Here is a 20463-nt window from a genome sequence, read left to right as displayed (position 1 = left end):
ATCGGTAGAAGTAGTGCTTTGTTTTTGGTCTAGCAAATGAAAACTAGTGTTAACTTTTAATATACTAGCCTCTAGGTACGCGTATTGTGCATGTACTCTATTTCAATGAATATTTTTTTAAAAAATAATTAAAGAAATATTATATTAAATTTTTTGTTTGAGTATAAAATAAATATTAAGAAAGGGAGTTTGGTAAAGTTGTTGCCATGTGACTAGAAGGTCACGAGTTCGAGCCGTGAAAACAATCTCTTGTAGAACTGCAGGGTAAGATTGCGTACAATAGACTCTTGTGGTCCGATCCTTCCCCGGATCCGGCACACAACGGAAACTTAATGCATCGAACTGCCCCATAAAATAAATATTAGCAAAAGTATAAGTTTGTAAAAATGATGACTGTTGTCGAGTAAGAAATTCTACTCCTGGTAAGTGCTTAAGCATCTCATTCAAACTGATAAAAGATAATTGCACGTACAGTCAATTGTCTCAAATAATTGGTTCTCACGTTGTCTTTCTCTATCCCTCAAATTCCTTGTATTTCCTTTTCTCCCCTTATTCTGCGGGAAATCAAACGAGAACGTACCTCTCCTTTAATTCCTCTAGATAATCATCTTTAATTATGGCTTCCTAATTAAGTTTCTCTTTGTTTTCTCTAGATGACCTTATCTTTAATTATATACACCGTTCAACATTTTTAGGTTCTTTGGCTCTTTCCATATATATTTAAAATCCCACATATTTAGATGTCGTGGCATCAGTTATCTGGATGCATTCTATTGTCGGTTGATACCATCTGGAAAATTCTGCGTGAAATTCCGATAGGTTCTTTGTCAAATACTAACTTATTTCATTAAATTTTTTTGACGTTTTTGAATGTGTGACATTATATTCTCAATCTTGTGATTTGATCTTTTAGAATAACAAGAGATGAGTTGTTTTTCATGCTTTTCATCACATGAAAAGAAGTCGTCTCGAAACTCACATAATAACAAAAGGAAAGAACCTTCACCTGCAATTCATCCTCAAGGAGAGACCCTATTTCAACGGCAAAAATCGAAACCAAAGCCACAAACACAAACACATCAAAATCAACAGTCTCGATTTGGTAAGAATGTTGGCTTCTAACATTTTACATAAAATTACATTATTTACTTTTCTAGAATATATATTTTTTTTGGTTGGGGGCATAAATCTTCATAAACATATAACTTGAGGAAACTCCGATTTGAACATATGTGCCATGCATTCGGCCTCTTTCTATCCGCAAAGCTAAGGTGGGAAAAAACGTAATTTCTGATGTCGTCGGTTACCTTTTCTATATATCTTCCTCTCCCTTGACGTTCTCAAAGCGATTGCTATCCTTTTTTCTTGCTTTCTTCTTGTCTTAAAGATGATGATGGAATTTGATTTTCTTAAGAAAGATTACACTCTTTATCGCAGACTTTAAGTTTATTTCTTAGAGTCAATTTCACATGCACATTATGAGGCAGTTTCATAGTTCTTCTAAATAGGGACTTTTAACAAATAACCGGTTGCAGTGTTTACTTTTCTTAGCTAGTATACATAATGTATACAATAATTTTATAAGGTTATTATACACATATTCTAAAAAGTTATACATATATTATATATATCGTCGGTTATTTTTAATTTAATCGGTTGATTGGACAACTATTTAGGTTAATTCTTTTAAATCAAATTTCCCATTTTGTTTGCAGAAGCCACACACCAAAAGACATCTTATAAAGATGAGGGCAACAACAATATTGCAGCTCAAACTTTCACATTCAGAGAATTAGCAACAACCACAAAGAATTTCCGACAACAATGTCTTATAGGTGAAGGTGGATTTGGACGTGTTTACAAGGGCCACCTTGACAAAACTGGCCAGGTACTTCAACATTTGAAACTTTTCTCTATATGGTCTCAGAGTTTGATTTAGTGGTAAGGACGTACTTCAATATTTTTCTCTATATGGTCTCAGAGTTTGATTTAGTGGTAAGGACGCAACACGTGATGTGTCGATTAAGTGTGTCGAAGAGAATAAGTGATAAAAGTGTGTCTCCTCTAATAACTTAAAATTTTAGATAATATACTCACACACTTCAACTTGGTATCAGAGCAGGCAAAAATCCTAGGTTCAAGTCTCACTGTTACCCAAAGGGTTTAGGGTTTAGGGTTTACGTGCTTGGTCAATGAAAAAAAAGGAATGAAGCCTGCATGTGAGAGGCTGTGTTAAAGAGACTAAATAATAAAAGTGTGTTCTTTCTAATAACTTAAACTTTTAAATGAGATCGTCACACACTTCAATAAAGTGCTCGTTAAAACACTTCTTCCGTATATATTAATTAAATTGGAAGGAGGGGAAATTTGCGCAAATGACCTTTTTTGAGATAACTATTTAAATTTTATTTTCTTGAGCCGAAGGTCTATCGGAAATAATCTCTCTACCTTCTCAAGATAGGGGTAAAATCTGTGTACAAACTACCTTCCCCAGATCCTACTTATAGGATTACACTGAATTTGTTGTTATTGTTATTTAAATGAATTCTTTCCCCACCGATGGGTTATTTCCCAAAATTTCAAACCTGTGGCCCCATTTCACGACCCAAATCCTAACCTGTCGTGATTGCACCTAACATGTTATTAGGCAAGCTGACATTTCCAAAATATTCCCAATAATTTACAGAAAATGAATCAAGTAGTTTTAAATAAGTAAAGTTTTCATAAACGGGGGTAAAACCCCAAACACACGTGCAGAAAAACAACTCCCAAATCGGGGTGTCACTGAGTTCATGAGCGTCTATACATCACCAATCTAGAAAATAAATGTCTATGAAAGTCTGGATCAAAATACAATAAAAGAAAAGGATAAGGAAGGGGAAACAAGGCGAACGTCGTGCAGCTACCTCGTAGTCTCTAAAGATCAACCACGCACGATATCAACGACCACAGTGTTCAAAAATACCTGGACTGCGCACAAAGTGCAGGGTATAGCGTGAGTACAACCAACTCAGTAAGTAACAATACTAAATACAAAACTGAAAGATAGTGACGAGCTACAGAGTTATAGTTCAATTTCAGTTGTCTCAACAAAGAATGTAGACATGCTTTAAAATCCAGAAAATTAAGTCAAATCAGTTTATACATACCAAGTTCAAGTAAAATCGGATAAAAATATCTCTCAGAAGTTTTTAAAATAGTGATATATGGAAACTATGTGCAACAAAAATGAAATCATATACAACTTCTCAGGGCAAAAATCACTTAATCCTCCCATTCACTCCAACCTTACAATCACTCATTCCTCACAGTCACTTAGCACTCCAGACTCGGCACTCAGCACTCAGCACTCGGCACTCGTGTCACGCCCCAAAACCGAGGGGCGTGACCGACGCTCGACCAGGCAGCCCCAGCCAAGCGGACCTGGGTGCCTTTCCTATTCCACGTGTTATCCCGCGTTTCCATGTCCCATTAACCAAGTGAAAATAGCCATTTATAAATTAAAACACATTCTTACGAGATTTACATAGCATACATAGTTACTTAGCGTGGTTTACAAGTTATACTGCCCAAAATACATAAGTACATAACCCACATTTCCTGTCTACGGAGCCTCTAGGGATACAAAAGAGTGATACAATACTTGCCGGTAACAAGGCTCCGGCTATACCTTACACCAAAAACCAAAACAAGACTCCGAAATAAAAAGCGGCATGAGCCACACAAGGCCCCGGGAGGAAAAGGGCTCACCAATGCTTCTGGCAGAAAGTGAAGGGGAGCTATGGTCGGTGGACTGGAGTACCTGCTATGGATCCACCTACAATCATAACACGAATGTAGTGCCCCCGGCAAAAGGGACGTCAACACATTTGAATTGTACTGGTATGTATGAACAAACTTGCCCTAAGTAAACTCAAACCATACACAAGTAACAAGTAGTCATGCAACCAACAATCAAATACACATGAAAGAAAACCATCAAGCCAAACAAGTTACAATCTCTCCATTTCCCCTTCAACATTTTCACATCAATGATTTCACAACTTTCTCATATTTTCATTTCAATAGTGATTTCGATCACTTTTCCACCCTTATTACCTCGGCCACCCTTATCACCACAACCCACACCTTATTACTTCCTGTTGCGGCGCGCAACGCGATCCCACCGAACAATCACAATTCACAAACAACACAACAACAACAACAACAATTCACAAAGAACAACAACAACAATTCTCAAAGAATTTCTATAGCCATCAATACTATTTCCATCATATTCAACAACTCATATGCATTTTATATCACCGCGATAATTGCCAATACAAGCCATATATGTTCTTACCACAGTTGTTCCAACTGCATCATTTACGATTTCCTTCCATCATTTTTTTCTCAACTCTTACCACATAACACATTCACAATCACACATTTGGTTTGTTGCCAATTACGTATACCATTATATCGGGAGACTTAACCACGATCAATCAAATCATACCAATCACAAGAATTCCACAAATAATCCACGTAGATATCACATACCAAATATTCGTACACCAAACAAAGTGACTTTACAAAGGTCAAAGTTAGCCATACATACCTTTCTTGATCTTTCCTTTAATTACTACGATATTCCGGAAATTCTAGCAACTTCAATCTATTTTGAGACATAACAAAATTTGAACACAAATTAGGAAGATATTCATAATTCTAGCTCATTTGAGAATTTTATCAATTACTAGTTGTGCATCTTGATTTCAAATCTCTTTTACAAGATTCCCTTCATTTCCCAACCCAATCTTTACTTGTTTATATTCAACAATCTTCCCACAAACCTAATTTGTACACATGCATGAATAATGAATACTCTCACATCCAAGAATCATCTTACTAATTACCCATTTCTAGTTAGATTTCAAAATTGAAGAATTGGGGAAAAGAAATTCTTACCTCTTTGAAGCCTTAGCAACCCTTTGATGCGATTTCAAGGTGTGATTCAAGGAAGAGTAGTGAAATCTTTAGTTTTCCCCTTTCCTCTCTCTAGAATCGCTCTCCCTCCACTCTAGAATACCAGAAATTTCCCCAAAAATAAACCTCAATCGAGTTAAATGAAATGGGGTTCGGGTCTTAAAAACCCATTTTTTTGTACTGCCGCGCCGCGTGGGGCACCGCGGGGCACGGGGAGTCTGTGCAAAATGTGTCTGAAAATGAAATTTCGGACCATACTGGAATTACTACTGGCGCGGCGCGTCGGGCGTCGCGGTAGTTCAAATTTCTGCGCTACTTTGGTAATTTGGTCATAACTTTGTGTAGGAATGTTCGAATGACGAACGGTTTGAAGCGTTGGAAACTAGACTCAAAGTCCTTTTATTTGATAGGCTGTGCATCACACAAATCCTTATATAACTGGAGATATAATTGTCCAAATTGAGGTCTTGTGCGCACTCATTTGCAACTTTCGTCTATTATGAAATTTTATAACTTGGCTTAGACTTAGGCCTCTCCTTAGATCCCAATTCACTTCTAATATGACTTATACACTTATTAATATATCAAATTGATATCCATAATATCCTTAATCCTCATTTGTACGCAAGATAAAATATTTAGCCTACCTTGGCACCACGAAGTCTTAAATTACTAAACAAAATTTTCTGGGGCTTTACATTCTCCCCCGCTTAATATCATTCGTCCTCGAATGAGGATCAAATTTCATTCATTAGTCATCCTTATGTAACTTCTGCTTTTCACATTATGAAATATATCATCAGCCCTGAATTTGGCTAACTCCTTAAATTTCCGAAAATTTTGCCAGAGTTTCCTTTGTAACTAGGACTATCCACCTGTCAGAGGGCCCCAAATACATATCCTACCAGCATATACATGTTCCATAGACATAACATAACTTGTTCAACACCAACCATGGCCGCATAGGCAACATACATAATCAAAATGGAATAGTTTAATATAGATCAAATCAAAAGATAAGAGTTTATAGGAACCAAATGCATGAAAGCTATTATATAACTATTCAAACAAATATGGGTACTTCTTTCTCATTTCTTTCTCGGCTTCCCAAGCGGCTTCCTCAACTTGTTGGTTCCGCCATAATACTTTTATGGATGCAATTTCCTTATTTCTCAGTTTTCGAACTTGCCTATCAAGAATGGCAACTGGGACTTCTTCATATGATAGCTCTTCATTCACCTCAATAGTCTCGACTGGCACGATGGTGGACGGATCCCCTACTACCTTCCTTAACATAGACACATGAAAGACCGGGTGTACCAATGACATCTCGGGTGGAAGCTCGAGTTTGTATGCCACCTGACCAATTCTCTGAATGATTTTGTATGGTCCGACATACCTCGGACTTAATTTTCCTTTCCTTCCAAATCGAACGATACCCTTCATTGGGGAAACTTTCAAGAATACCCAATCGTCTTCTTTGAACTCCAAATCTCTGCGACGCACATCCAAATAGGATTTTTGGCGACTTTGAGCAGTTTTCAACCTTTCTTTAATAAGCTTGACTTTCTCCATGGCCTGATACACGAGGTCCGGCCCTATCAATTCCGCTTCTCCAACCTCGAACCATCCGATGGGAGACCTACATCTCCTACCATACAATGCTTTGAACGGTGCCATTTGGATACTAGCATGGAAGTTGTTGTTGTAAGAAAATTCTATGAGAGGCAAATGGTCATCCCAACTACCCTTGAAATCAATAGTACAAGCACGTAACATGTCTTCAAGCGTCTGAATAGTCCGCTCTGCTTGCCCATTAGTTTGTGGATGAAAAGTTGTGCTAAGGTTTACCTGCGTACCCAAACCTTGCTGAAACTTCTTCCAAAAGTGGGCTGTAAACTGAGCCCCGCGATCTGAAATGATTGAGACTGGAGTGCCATGCAACCTGACTATTTCTTTGATATACAGCTGAGCATACTGTTCCACTGTGTCGGTAGATTTAACTGGCAAGAAATGCGCTGATTTCGTGAGTCGATCCACGATCACCCAAATTGAGTCGAATTTGCACGGAGTGCGCGGCAACCCTACCACAAAATCCATGTTAATCATCTCCCATTTCCACGTTGGAATTTCTATGCATTGAGCCAATCCACCGGGCCTTTGATGTTCAGCCTTCACTTGTTGACAATTCGGACATTTCGCCACAAAATCCGCCACATCCCTCTTAATGTTGTTCCACCAATAAATTTTCTTGAGATCATGATACATTTTTGTAGAACCTGGGTGCACGGAATACCTGGAAGTGTGAGCCTCTGCCATGATCCTTTCCCGAAGATCGTCGATATCAGGAACACACAGGCAGTCTTGGTACCGTAAGGTACCATCATTCATGCTAACGGAAAAAGCTGTGGTCTTGTGTTTATGAATCCCCTCCTTCAGTTGTGCTAACAACGGATCGTTAAATTGCTTATCTTTCACCTCTACCACGAGCGATGATTCAGCCCCATTCTGTACAATTACTCCTCCTTCATTAGAGTCTGCAAGGCGAACTCCCAAACTGGACAATTGGTGAACCTCCCTGGCTAACGGTCTCTGATATGCCTCCAAATGAGTCAAACTTCCCATGGATTTTCGACTAAGAGCGTCTGCCACAACATTAGCCTTCCCCGGGTGATAGAGAATATCAATGTCATAGTCCTTGAGTAATTCTAGCCATCTTCTTTGCCTTAGATTCAACTCCTTCTGCTTGAAAATATATTGAAGGCTCTTGTGGTCCGAGAATACATCCACATGGACCCCGTATAGATAATGTCGCCAAATCTTTAGTGCGAACACCACCGCTGCAAGCTCTAAGTCATGAGTTGGATAGTTCTTTTCATGATTCTTGAGTTGCCTAGAAGCGTAGGCTATAACCTTTCCATGTTGCATCCATACACCCGAGCCCGACTCTCAAAGCATCGCAATATACCACAAATCCCTTTGTACCCTCTGGTAGGGCTAATACCGGTGCTGTTGTCAACCTTGATTTCAATTCTTGAAAACTCTTTTCACAAGCATCGGACCATTGGAATTTAACTGCTTTCTGCGTCAATTTGGTCAATGGAGAGGCAAGAGTAGAAAACCCTTCCACAAACCTCCTGTAGTACCCAGCTAAACCCAAGAAGCTGCGGATTTCGGTTGGAGTGGTAGGTCTAGGCCAATTCTTCACTGCTGCAACCTTCTGATAATCAACCATAATTCCTTCCCTGGAAATGACATGACCCAAGAACGCGACAGATTCAAGCCAAAATTCACATTTTGAAAATTTCGCATACAATTGATGTTGCTGAAGAGTCTGCAAAACTGCCCTGAGATGGTCAGCATGGTCCTCCCGACTTCGAGAATATACCAGAATGTCGTCAATGAACACTATCACAAAGGAGTCTAGAAAGGGCTTGAAGACCCTATTCATAAGGTCCATGAAAGATGCGGGGGCATTTGTTATCCCAAAAGACATCACCATAAATTCAAAGTGCCCATACCGGGTTCTGAAAGCTGTTTTTGGAATGTCTTGTTCCCTTGTCTTTAATTGATGATACCCGGACTGCAAGTCAATTTTGGAGAAGAACCTTGCACCTTGCAATTGGTCGAACAAATCATCTATCCGAGGTAAAGGATATTTATTCTTGATGGTGACCTTGTTAAGCTGCCGATAATCAATACACATCCAGAGCGACTCATCCTTCTTCCTGACAAAAAGAACCGGAGCACCCCACGGCGACACACTTGGCCGTATGAACCCCTTTTCTAATAAATCCTTCAGCTGCTCCTTTAACTTTCTTAACTCCGCTGGCGCCATCCTGTATGGTGGAATAGATATTGGCTGCGTATCTGGCAATACATCAATCCCGAAATCAATCTCCCTATCTGGTGGGATCCCTGGAAGCTCGTCCAGAAACACTTCAAGAAACTCATTCACGACTGGCACGGACTCGGGGGTAGACACTTCTGAAGTGGTGTCCGCCACCCAGACCAAATGGTAGATACACCCCTTCCTAATCATCTTTGAAGCCTTAAGGTAGGAAATAAACCTACCTTTCGGCACCACACCATTTCCCTTCCACTTAATAACCGGCTCATTAGGGAACTCAAGCCTCATGACTCTCGTTCGGCAGTCAAGTTTAGCAAAGCACGAATAAAGTCAGTCCATTCCCATAATCACATCAAAATCCACCATTCCAAGCTCAATAAGATCGGCCGTGGTAGCACGACCACATACCGTGACAACACAATTCCTATAAACTCGTGCAGCTATGATAGAATCACCAACCGGAGTTGATACAGAGAACGACTCATGAAGCTGTTCGGGTTCTACCCCAAAACTTGAAGCAATGAATGAGGTGACATAAGACAAAGAGGACCCCGGATCAATAAGAGCATAACAATCAATGGCCTGAACAAACAAGATACCTGTGACAACATCTGGAGAAGCCTCTGCACTCTAGCGACCACTCAAAGCGTAAAATCGGCTAGGTCCACTTCTACCACAAGCTCCACCCCTAATTGCACCACGCCCTGCTGGAGCTGGAGGGCGCGCGGATGATGTAGCAGCTGAAGAACCGGATGGCTGAGCAAATCCCCTACCCGTGCCCTATCTGGGCGCATGACAGAGCCGCTGGATATGACCTCTCACCCCACATCTATAACACACCAGGATATCCAAATAACAAGCCTCCGTATGGAATCTCCCACACTTGGGGCATAGAGCTCCCCCCTGTTGCTGTGATCCCCCTCCTGGACGACCGGACTGATGGGGTCTCCTGCTATCTGAACCTGGTCTCAAGTGACTGCTTTGCTGATAACTGTGCACAGATGGCGGTGCGCTCGCTGAGGACTGAGCATATGACTGGGATGACCCTGATGCCCCCCTTCTCTGAACTGGTCTCCCTAAGTGACCCACTGATCGGGCCCTGCTGTTACTCTCCCTTTCTGCCCGTATTTTCAACTTTCTAGCCTCTATGGCCTGAGCGAATCCCACAATCTTCCCATAATTCATATCTGAGTGTAAGGTCGCTGTAGCAGCCTCATTCACCACCAAGAGACTAAGACCCTGAACAAATCGTTGAACTCGATCACCCATGGTCGACACTAACTGGGGAGCATACTTGGACAATCTCACAAACTCCATGTGGTACTCCCAAACACTCATACTGCCCTGCTTGAGGACCTCAAACTCAGTGGCACGGGCCGCCATTGACTCGGCAGGCAAGAAGTGGTCCATGAATGCATCTACAAACTCATCCCATCTAGTTGGAGGTCTTTTTCCCCACGAGAATCCTCCCACATCTCGAACCATGAATACGCTGCTCCCCTCAACCTGTATGAAGACAACTCAACCCTCTCCGTCTCTGTAGCCTTTATCACTCGAAGGGTCTTATACATTTCATCAAGGAAATCCTGCGGATCGGCCTCTAGGTCTGTGCCTGTGAACTCTGGAGGGGCCAACCGCAGAAACTGGTTGACTCTGGAGCTGGCGGAATCTCCCTGTCCGTTGGAGGACGTAGGGGCATCATGGGATCTCTGGGCTTGAGCGGCCACTAACTGGGTCAACATATAGATGGCTCCTTTAAGGTCCCCATCAGAAACCCCGGGACCGAAAGCTGGAACTGCATCAGGATCTGGAATATCAGCGAGAGGGATGGTAGCACCCTCTGCCGCAGCTGAAACAGGAATACTTGGATCTGGAATAAATGGGCCAGGCAGATTCAAGACCGGGGAGTCACTCTCACCCACAACATCAGGTACATGATTCATAGCCACACTTGGGGTGGCATTGGCCCCGAGGCCGAGTCTAGCTCTCTTCTTGGGTGCCATTACTGAAAATTTGGAACAGAGCACGAGTTAGAGGTAAATACTTCCACTTTTCACTTCACCGCACGATATAGAGTAACAAAGAATAAGGTAATTTCCTAAATGCCCATGTAGCCTCCAACTTATAGATGTGGTCGACAACACACCGATAAGAAGGACTCTACTAGACACGGCTCTGAGACATCCTAGGACCCTTTTAAAACCTTATGCTCTGATACCAAGTTTATCACACCCCAAAACCGAGGGGCGCGACCGGCACTCGACCGGGCAGCCCCAGCCAAGCAGACCTGGGTGCCTTTCCTATTCCACGTGTTATCCCGCGTTTCCATGTCCCATTAACCAAGTTAAAATAGCCATTTATAAATTAAAACACATTCTTACGAGATTTACATAGCATACATAGTTACTTAGCGTGGTTTACAAGTTATACTGCCCAAAATACATAAGTACATAACCCACATTTCCTGTCTACGGAGCCTCTAGGGATACAAAAGAGTGATACAATACTTGCCGGTAACAAGGCTCCGGCTATACCTTACACCAAAAACCAAAACAAGACTCCGAAATAAAAAGCGGCATGAGCCACACAAGGCCCCGGGAGGAAAAGGGCTCACCAATGCTTCTGGCAGAAAGTGAAGGGGAGCTATGGTCGGTGGACTGGAGTACCTGCTATGGATCCACCTACAATCATAACACGAATGTAGTGCCCCCGGCAAAAGGGACGTCAACACATTTGAATTGTACTGGTATGTATGAACAAACTTGCCCTAAGTAAACTCAAACCATACACAAGTAACAAGTAGTCATGCAACCAACAATCAAATACACATGAAAGAAAACCATCAAGCCAAACAAGTTACAATCTCTCCATTTCCCCTTCAACATTTTCACATCAATGATTTCACAACTTTCTCATATTTTCATTTCAATAGTGATTTCGATCACTTTTCCACCCTTATTACCTCGGCCACCCTTATCACCACAACCCACACCTTATTACTTCCTGTTGCGGCGCGCAACGCGATCCCACCGAACAATCACAATTCACAAACAACACAACAACAACAACAACAATTCACAAAGAACAACAACAACAATTCTCAAAGAATTTCTATAGCCATCAATACTATTTCCATCATATTCAACAACTCATATGCATTTTATATCACCGCGATAATTGCCAATACAAGCCATATATGTTCTTACCACAGTTGTTCCAACTGCATCATTTACGATTTCCTTCCATCATTTGTTTCTCAACTCTTACCACATAACACATTCACAATCACACATTTGGTTTATTGCCAATTACGTACACCATTATATCGGGAGACTTAACCACGATCAATCAAATCATACCAATCACAAGAATTCCACAAATAATCCACGTAGATATCACATACCAAATATTCGTACACCAAACAAAGTGACTTTACAAAGGTCAAAGTTAGCCATACATACCTTTCTTGATCTTTCCTTTAATTACTACGATATTCCGGAAATTCTAGCAACTTCAATCTATTTTGAGACATAACAAAATTTGAACACAAATTAGGAAGATATTCATAATTCTAGCTCATTTGAGAATTTTATCAATTACTAGTTGTGCATCTTGATTTCAAATCTCTTTTACAAGATTCCCTTCATTTCCCAACCCAATCTTTACTTGTTTATATTCAACAATCTTCCCACAAACCTAATTTGTACATGCATGAATAATGAATACTCTCACATCCAAGAATCATCTTACTAATTACCCATTTCTAGTTAGATTTCAAAGTTGAAGTATTGGGGAAAAGAAATTCTTACCTCTTTGAAGCCTTAGCAACCCTTTGATGCGATTTCAAGGTGTGATTCAAGGAAGAGTAGTGAAATCTTTAGTTTTTCCCTTTCCTCTCTCTAGAATCGCTCTCCCTTCACTCTAATACCAGAAATTTCTCCAAAAATAAACCTCAATCGAGTTAAATGAAATGGGGTTCGGGTCTTAAAAACCCGTTTTTTTGTACTGCCGCGCCGCGTGGGGCGCCGCGGGGCACGGGGCGTCTGTGCAAAATGTGTCTGGAAATGAAATTTCAGACCATACTGGAGTTACTACTGGCGCGGCGCGCCGGGCGCCGCATGGGACGCCGCGGTAGTTCAAATTTCTGCGCTGCTTTGGTAATTTGGTCATAACTTTGTGTAGGAATGTCCGAATGACAAACGGTTTGAAGTGTTGGAAACTAAACTCAAAGACCTTTTATTTGATAGGCTGTGCATCACACAAATCCTTATATAACTAGAGATATAATTGTCCAAAGTAAGGTCTTGTGCGCACTCATTTGCAACTTTCGTCTATTATGAAATTTTATAACTTGACTTAGACTTATGCCTCTCCTTAGACCCCAATTCACTTCTAATATGACTTATACACTTATTAATATATCCAATTGATATCCATAATATCCTTAATCCTCATTTGTATGCAAGATAAAATATTTAGCCTACCTTGGCACCACGAAGTCTTAAATTACTAACCAAAATTTTCTGGGGCTTTACAACTCGCACTCAGTAGGTACCTTCACTCATTGGGGGTGTGTACAGACTCCAGAGGGCTTCCTTCAGCCCAAGCGCTATATCAAGCCAATCATGGCATAAATTAACGAAACATGCTGCGGCGTGCAATCTGATCCCATAAACATCCTCACAATCAGACCCTCGGCCTCATCCAGTCATCAATCTTATAGTCTCTCGAGCTCTCAGAAATCATAAAAATCAGCCCAAACAGTAATGATATGATGTATCAACAGGAAATAATAGAGACTGAGATATAATATGCGAGTAAAAACTGAGACTGAGTACAAATAACATTTAGCAGGTAATTTAACATGTAACAAGGCCTCTGTGGGTTCCAACAGTACCAACATATAGCCTAAACATGATTTACAGTCAAATTTCAATAACACATGGAGAGCATATAGCTAACAACAAGTTATTCAACTTTACAGTTCCACTGAATGGACCAAGTCATAATTCCTATGGTGTACGCCCATACGCCTGTCACCTAGCATGTGTGTCACCTTCAACCAATCACATAACACAAAATCCGAGGTTTCAAACCCTCAGAACTAGATTTAGAACTGTTACTTACCTCAATCCGAGCCAAGACTCTACTCCAATATGCCTTTGCCTCGCAAGTCAGCACCAAATGTCCCGAATCTAGCCACAGGTAGTATAATACAATCAATACAGGCTAAAAAAATCAACTCCACAAGAAAACACGAAATTATAAATCATAATTCGAAATCGGCTAAAAGCTGGCCTCCGAACCTACGTCTCAAAATCCAACGAAAGTTACAAAACCCAAAAGCCTATTCAATCACGAGTCTAGTCATACCAAATTTATCAAAATCCGACAAATTCGACATTAAATCGGCACTCAAATCCCCAAAATCAACTCTCCAAATCCCTAGCCTCAAATCCCCAGATTACACCTAAAAAACACACAAACTAGGTGGAAAAATCAATGGGAAAACATAATTATTAAAGAAATTTAACCACAAGTGACTTATCTCAAGAATCCCTTCGAAATCTCTCTCAAAAATTGCCCAATTCCGAGTTTGCAAAGTAAAAAAAATGATAAAACCCTCCGAACTCAACATTTATATTCTGCCAAGGCTTTTCGCACCTGCGACCACTTATCCACACCTGCGGAACCGCTTCTGCGATTAAATCTATGCTTCTGCGAAATCCACTTATCCATCTGTCTCCACTTCTGCGAGCTTGGACCGCATCTGCGCAATCGCAGGTGGGGAAAATCCCATCGCACCTGCGCACCAGCTCGCACCTGCGTCCATCAGCCCGCTTCTGTGACCACACAGGTGCGGAAGAATCTTCGCACCTGCGACCTCTACTCACCTCTCCCTTGGCCACTTCTGCGGCTCTTTTTTCGCTTCTGCGGGCTCGCACATGCGGTTCCCACTCCGCATATGCGATTACACTAGCAGTGGAATTTCTTCAGCAGCTCTTTAACTACAAAACTTGATCTGTTAACCACCGAAATCAACCCGAGGCCCCCGGGACCTCAACCAAACATACCAACACATCTTAAAACATCATACAAACCACCTCAAACAATATCAAAAACACGAATCACACATATATTCAAGCCTAATGAACTTTGAAAATTTCAAATTCTACAAACGACGCCGAAACCTATCAAATCACGTAATAACCTCAAATTTTACACACAAGTCACGAATGACACCACGAATCTATTCCAACTTTCAAAAATTCAATCCGACCCCGATATCAAAAAGTTCACTCCCGATCAAATTTCTCAAAAACTCAACTTTCGGTATTTCAAGCTTAATTCCACTACAGACCTCCAAATCACAATCAGGATGCGCTCCTAAGTCCAAAATCACCCAACGGAGCTAACAGAATCGTCAAAATTCCAATCCGAGGTCGTTTACACATAAGTAAACATCCAGTCAACTTTTCCAACTTAAGCTTTCAATTATGAGACTAAGTGTTTCAATTAACTCCGAAATCTCTCTGAACTCGAACCAACTAACCCGGTAAGTCATATAACAACTATAAAGTGCATAAGGAGCAAAAAATAGGGGAACGAGGCTACAACTCTCGGAACGACCAGCCGGGTCGTTACATCCCAACTGAAGCCAGACTCCCATAGGGGATTTATTCAATATTAAAACAAAAAACGTAAATAAGTAGATCGATTGATGCTGAAATTGTACTAACTATTTGTTCATTTGTCTCTTCAGGTTGTAGCAGTGAAGCAACTTGATCGCAATGGATTGCAAGGAAACAAAGAATTCCTTGTAGAGGTGTTGATGTTGAGTCTATTGCACCATTCAAATCTTGTAAATTTAATTGGATATTGTGCTGATGGAGATCAAAGACTTTTGGTGTATGAATACATGCCATTGGGATCATTGGAGGATCATCTACTAGGTACTTATTTTACCTTTTATTTATTTATTATTATTATTATTATTATTTATCTTTTTTTTATTTATAATTTTTGGGCTTCACATCGGGCTTCCGGTATCTGCAAGAGCCCGACTAATTCTAATTTGCGCTGAAAAATTTCATATTGGGGGGGGGGGGGTAAAACAATCTCTATAAAGGCGACTTCGTATATAGAGCTTGAGCTCTAGAGCACTCATTAAGGATGAATGATTACTTACTACTACACCACAACCGTCGTTGATTTTCGAAAAATATTTTTAGTTATACAGAAGATTATCTATATAAATGACCATACGTAGAAACGATATTTTGGCGATGCTTCTTCTTGGCAGGGGCGGCCCTTCCATAAAGCAAGTAAAGCAACCGCTTTAGTCTCCATATTTGGGGGGGCTCATTTTTTGTTACACCTAATAGACTATGTATAAGTTTAAAAAAGAATTCTATAAAGTGAAAAAGTTTGGTTTCTTTCTTTAAAAAATATAGAGAAGAAGGATTTGCAACTGCAATGATTTCTACCAAGGAAATTGCACTTGAAATGAATATCGAATCCGAATTTCGCAAGAAACGTGTGATATATAGGAAGTAACAATTTGATGTGCAATATTGATAATGAAATCTGAAAATCTTTCGAAGAGTCCTTTAGAGTTGATTATTTTTATATATAATAGATAAGACTATTTTTTCACTTCAAAATAGATTTAAACAATTCGAAGCATATGAAAATATTTTTGATTTTCTATTTAGTAGTAAAGACTAAGATCGCTAGATGTTGAAAATTTGAAAAAATATTGCCTTAATTTTGGATGTTCCTTAAAGCATAATAATCAATTTGATATTGAGGGTTTAGATTTATTTTCTGAATTAAAAGTATTAAGAAAAATAGTACAATTAGAAGATAACAGTTTAATTGATACGCTTAATCAAATAAAAAGATTTAATTCTTTTCCAAATGTCTAAATTGCTTATGGAATAATGTTAATAACTCATGTTACCGTTACTTCAGCGGAAAGAAGTTTTCAAAATTAAAATTGATAAAATCTTACTTAAGAACAACAATATCACAAAAAAGGTTAAATGAATTATTTATATTGTCAATTGATACTTATTAGGAGTTATTGTTTGTAAGAGAATTATTTATAAATTTGTATCTAAGAAAAGTTAAAAAAAATAGATTTCAAATAAATAATAAAAAAAGATAAAAAATTAAGGCCCCTCATAAAATTTGGTTTTAGGCCATAAAATTGGCCGGGCCGCCCCTGCTTCTTGGGATATTTAAGGAAGAACTAATGCTGCTAAAGTTAGTGAAAATACATTCAAAAGCTCAAGCAGGGAATAAAGAGGATTATATTGAAGAAAAAAGGTTTTCTTGTGTGTGTTTGGTGGACAATGTTTTTCTGAAAATAAATCATTTTCTAATGTTTGTTTACCAGCAAATGATTTTCACCTTTTGTCATCCACCACTACCGAGCTGACTGCATAGAAACGCCTGTATTTTTGAATCCCACCTTGTAAATCCACCACAGGCACTAGTATCACCCTATAGCCTAACTTTTACTTTTGCTCACAACTTCCACACTAGGGGAGTAGAAACTAGTTCTATGCCTCTTACTACTTGTAATCAATGGCGGATTTAGGGGCGCAATGGTGTTCACTCGAACCCCCTTCATCGAAAAATTACATCGTATATATAAGGCAAAATCTGATTTTTACCTTTATATATTATATTTTGAATCTCCTTCATACATTCCAAAAGCATGGTTTAATAGTAAGGGAGTTCAAAATCATTATGAGGTCGTTGGTTCAATTCCCACAAGGTACAATTTGATTATTTTTTTAACTTAATCCTTTTTTGAACCCCTTACCAAAAGCCTTGCTTCCGCCACTGCTTGTAATAGCAGTTTTACGGGGGAGCCGATTGTGCCCCCCCCACCCCTGTATGCTTCCTACTTAATGCAATAGATTCTCCTTTCTAAACCAAAAATAAAAAATTCACCTAAAGTGGAAAATGATTTCTTTCATTTATGAGTGTAAGCTTTTTTTTCCTTCACAACTATCTCAACTCTTAACTTCGTACGATAACTCGATCCAACACTTGGTTAATGTTGTCAATCTTAAAATTAAACTGAAAAATATCATCAATAAGACACTATCCTACTAAACTGACCCAAACATTTTTCAAAAAAATATTTTCTAGAAAATAATTTACATTAAATATTTACTAAAAATTGACTTCCGTCATACCAGATACACTTCGTAGCGCATAACAAAATCAAGAACTTATATATTATCTCCTCAATTATATAACAAAGTTTTTTTTGGTAATATATAACAAAGTTGAAAGTAGTGAACTGGAAATATTCCATTTGGCTAATATGCAATCTGTAACATTAATGTATCAACTAACGCATGGAAATATTCCATTCTCAAACTAAAAAGAAATCATTGATTATTTTTTTTATAACTGTGGTGTCCGGACCAACTTGCACGTACTTCGACTAATTTCATGGAATACTTGTCACCTCCCACCAATAACCGATACTAGTTAACTTTATCTACTAAGGCTTGAATAGAAGGGAAGAAATCATCTAGTGTTGTTTACCTCCGCTGGATTTGAACCTAAGAGTTGACCACTAGGCCACACTCTTGGTTGCAAGAAATTGTTAGATTGTTTAGGGATTTTTACACATTATAGCCACCCTCAAAATAATAGCTGATAAATATATATTTTTTTTGCATATTAATGTACAACATATATGTTTTTAAATATATGCTGATAAATATATGTTTTTAATGCATAATTCGTGTATATTTTCTTGCATATTTGACTAGCAACTGCAATTATTTTTGGTTGACGGATCAAATGTGTTAAAAATAATCATTTATAGTACATTTTTTCAGATCTTTCACCAGGTCAATCTCCTCTAGATTGGTATACAAGGATGAAAATAGCATTAGATGCAGCAAAAGGTTTAGAATATTTACATGACAAAGCCAATCCACCAGTCATTTACAGAGACTTGAAATCCTCAAACATACTGCTAGATAAAGAGTACAATGCAAAACTCTCAGATTTTGGATTAGCAAAACTTGGACCTGTGGGAGATAATACACATGTTTCTTCTAGAGTTATGGGAACTTATGGTTATTGTGCTCCAGAATACCAAAGGACAGGTCAATTAACTGTTAAATCTGATGTTTATAGTTTTGGTGTTGTTTTATTGGAGTTAATTACTGGAAAAAGAGCAGTTGATATTACAAAGGATGGCCATGAGCAGAATTTAGTTACTTGGGTAAGTTAAATATTTTACTTCTCTTTAATTTTCTGCTTTAAATATATGAATTTAACTTATTATAGATGATTGCATGTACTTATCTCTAGGTGAATTGACATAGTGATTTTAATGAAAGAATTAACCAAATAGCTGCTCACCTAATTTGATAAACTAAAAATAGTTAGCGGATGTATAATATATGTATAATTCATGTATATTATGTGTATAACTATGTATGATCAATGCATAATCAATGTAAACTGGTTAGAAAAAGTAAACAATGAATCTGAATGGCAATTTTTGTAGCAATCCCTTTTCTCTTTTCGCACTATCAGTGTATATAAATTGAATTCCAAATGGACTTAACTTATAAACATTATCCGTGTGAATTAATTTTTTTATATCATCAGTGTATATATAATTGTCAATTAGTTATCTTTTTACAAGGTTATTACTCAAAGTTTATCATAGATATTTTGTTGTAATTACCCTATGAGTTTAAGTTTTATTAAAAAACTAGATATTTTCCATGATATTATAGCTGTTGTGATTTTGCTTTCATTGAGCCGAGTGTTTACCGGAAACAGTCTCTCTACCATCACAAGATAGGGATAAAGTCTGTCTACATATTACCCTCCTCAGACCCCACTTGTGAGAATACGGGTATGTTGCAACACCAACAAACCTAGTATAGTCCCACAAGTGGGGTTTAAAGAGGGTAGTGTGTATGCAGGCCTTACCCCTACCAAGAAGGCAAAGAAGCTGTTTCCGATACACCCTCGGCTCAAAGAAAATGAAGAGAAAGCGGTAGTAACAAACATATTGTTGTAAATTGTAATGCATATAATGGAAACTGAAATCTTTTGTTGTTTTAGGCCGAACCCATATTAAAAGACACAAGTAGATACATAGAACTAGCTGATCCACTTCTTGAAGATGACTTCCCAAAGAAAAATTTCAATCAAGCAGTTGCTGTTGCTGCTATGTGTTTACAAGATGATGCAGCAGTTCGTCCATTGATTAGTGATGTTGTCACTGCTCTTAGTTTCCTTGGTCAAGAACCCTACAATAATATTGGATTAATTGGTTCATCACCAATAAATAACAACACTACTACTTCTCACAAATCACAAGTTCCAATTGTTGAAAATCATAAAGAAAAAGAAGAAGAAGAAATATCTGTAGTAGAAAGACAAAGAGCAGTTGCTGAAGCTATAGAATGGGGATCAAATTCAAGAAACACAATGCAAGATCACTAGCTTCTTGTGTTTGTAAACTTGATATCTAATTAGGTTTTTATCTCGATTTCAGTATCAACCCCACTTGTGGGGTTCCATTGGGTATGTAGTTGTTGTTGAGTCTAGGGGCGGCCAGATCAATTTTGTAGCCTAAAGTCAAAACTTTA

At 38.9% G+C, this 20463-nt stretch overlaps 1 protein-coding gene across 2 annotated transcripts; it reads left to right on the top strand.

Annotated features, from left to right (window-relative positions):
- Nucleotides 1–693: 693 nt before the first annotated feature.
- LOC104220512 (probable serine/threonine-protein kinase PBL25) lies at nucleotides 694–20463 on the top strand. Of its 2 annotated transcripts, XM_070167563.1 has the most exons (6): nucleotides 694–819; nucleotides 914–1102; nucleotides 1716–1888; nucleotides 15579–15768; nucleotides 18685–19076; nucleotides 19934–20463. In XM_070167563.1, the coding sequence occupies exons 2-6, from the start codon at nucleotides 925–927 to the stop codon at nucleotides 20315–20317; spliced, it is 1317 nt and encodes a 438-aa protein (XP_070023664.1). In that variant the 5' UTR covers nucleotides 694–819; nucleotides 914–924; the 3' UTR covers nucleotides 20318–20463. The 2 variants fall into 2 exon arrangements, with proteins under 2 accessions (XP_070023664.1, XP_070023663.1); XM_070167562.1 differs by having other exon boundaries at nucleotides 694–1102.

Source organism: Nicotiana sylvestris, chromosome 2 (assembly GCF_000393655.2).
Source record: "Nicotiana sylvestris chromosome 2, ASM39365v2, whole genome shotgun sequence".
Classification (NCBI taxonomy): Eukaryota; Viridiplantae; Streptophyta; class Magnoliopsida; order Solanales; family Solanaceae; genus Nicotiana; species Nicotiana sylvestris.
The sequence above is the reverse complement of the archived record's forward strand: the minus strand, read 5'-3'. Positions and strand labels throughout refer to the sequence as shown.

Excerpts from the sequence above, each read along its gene's own strand:
- LOC104220512 (XM_070167563.1), top strand. The coding sequence starts at position 925 with ATGAGTTGTTTTTCATGCTTTTCATCACATGAAAAGAAGTCGTCTCGA. Across the intron at positions 1,103-1,715 it reads AAATCAACAGTCTCGATTTG|AAGCCACACACCAAAAGACA; the intron begins GTAAGAATGTTG and ends TTTTGTTTGCAG. Across the intron at positions 1,889-15,578 it reads ACCTTGACAAAACTGGCCAG|GTTGTAGCAGTGAAGCAACT; the intron begins GTACTTCAACAT and ends TTGTCTCTTCAG.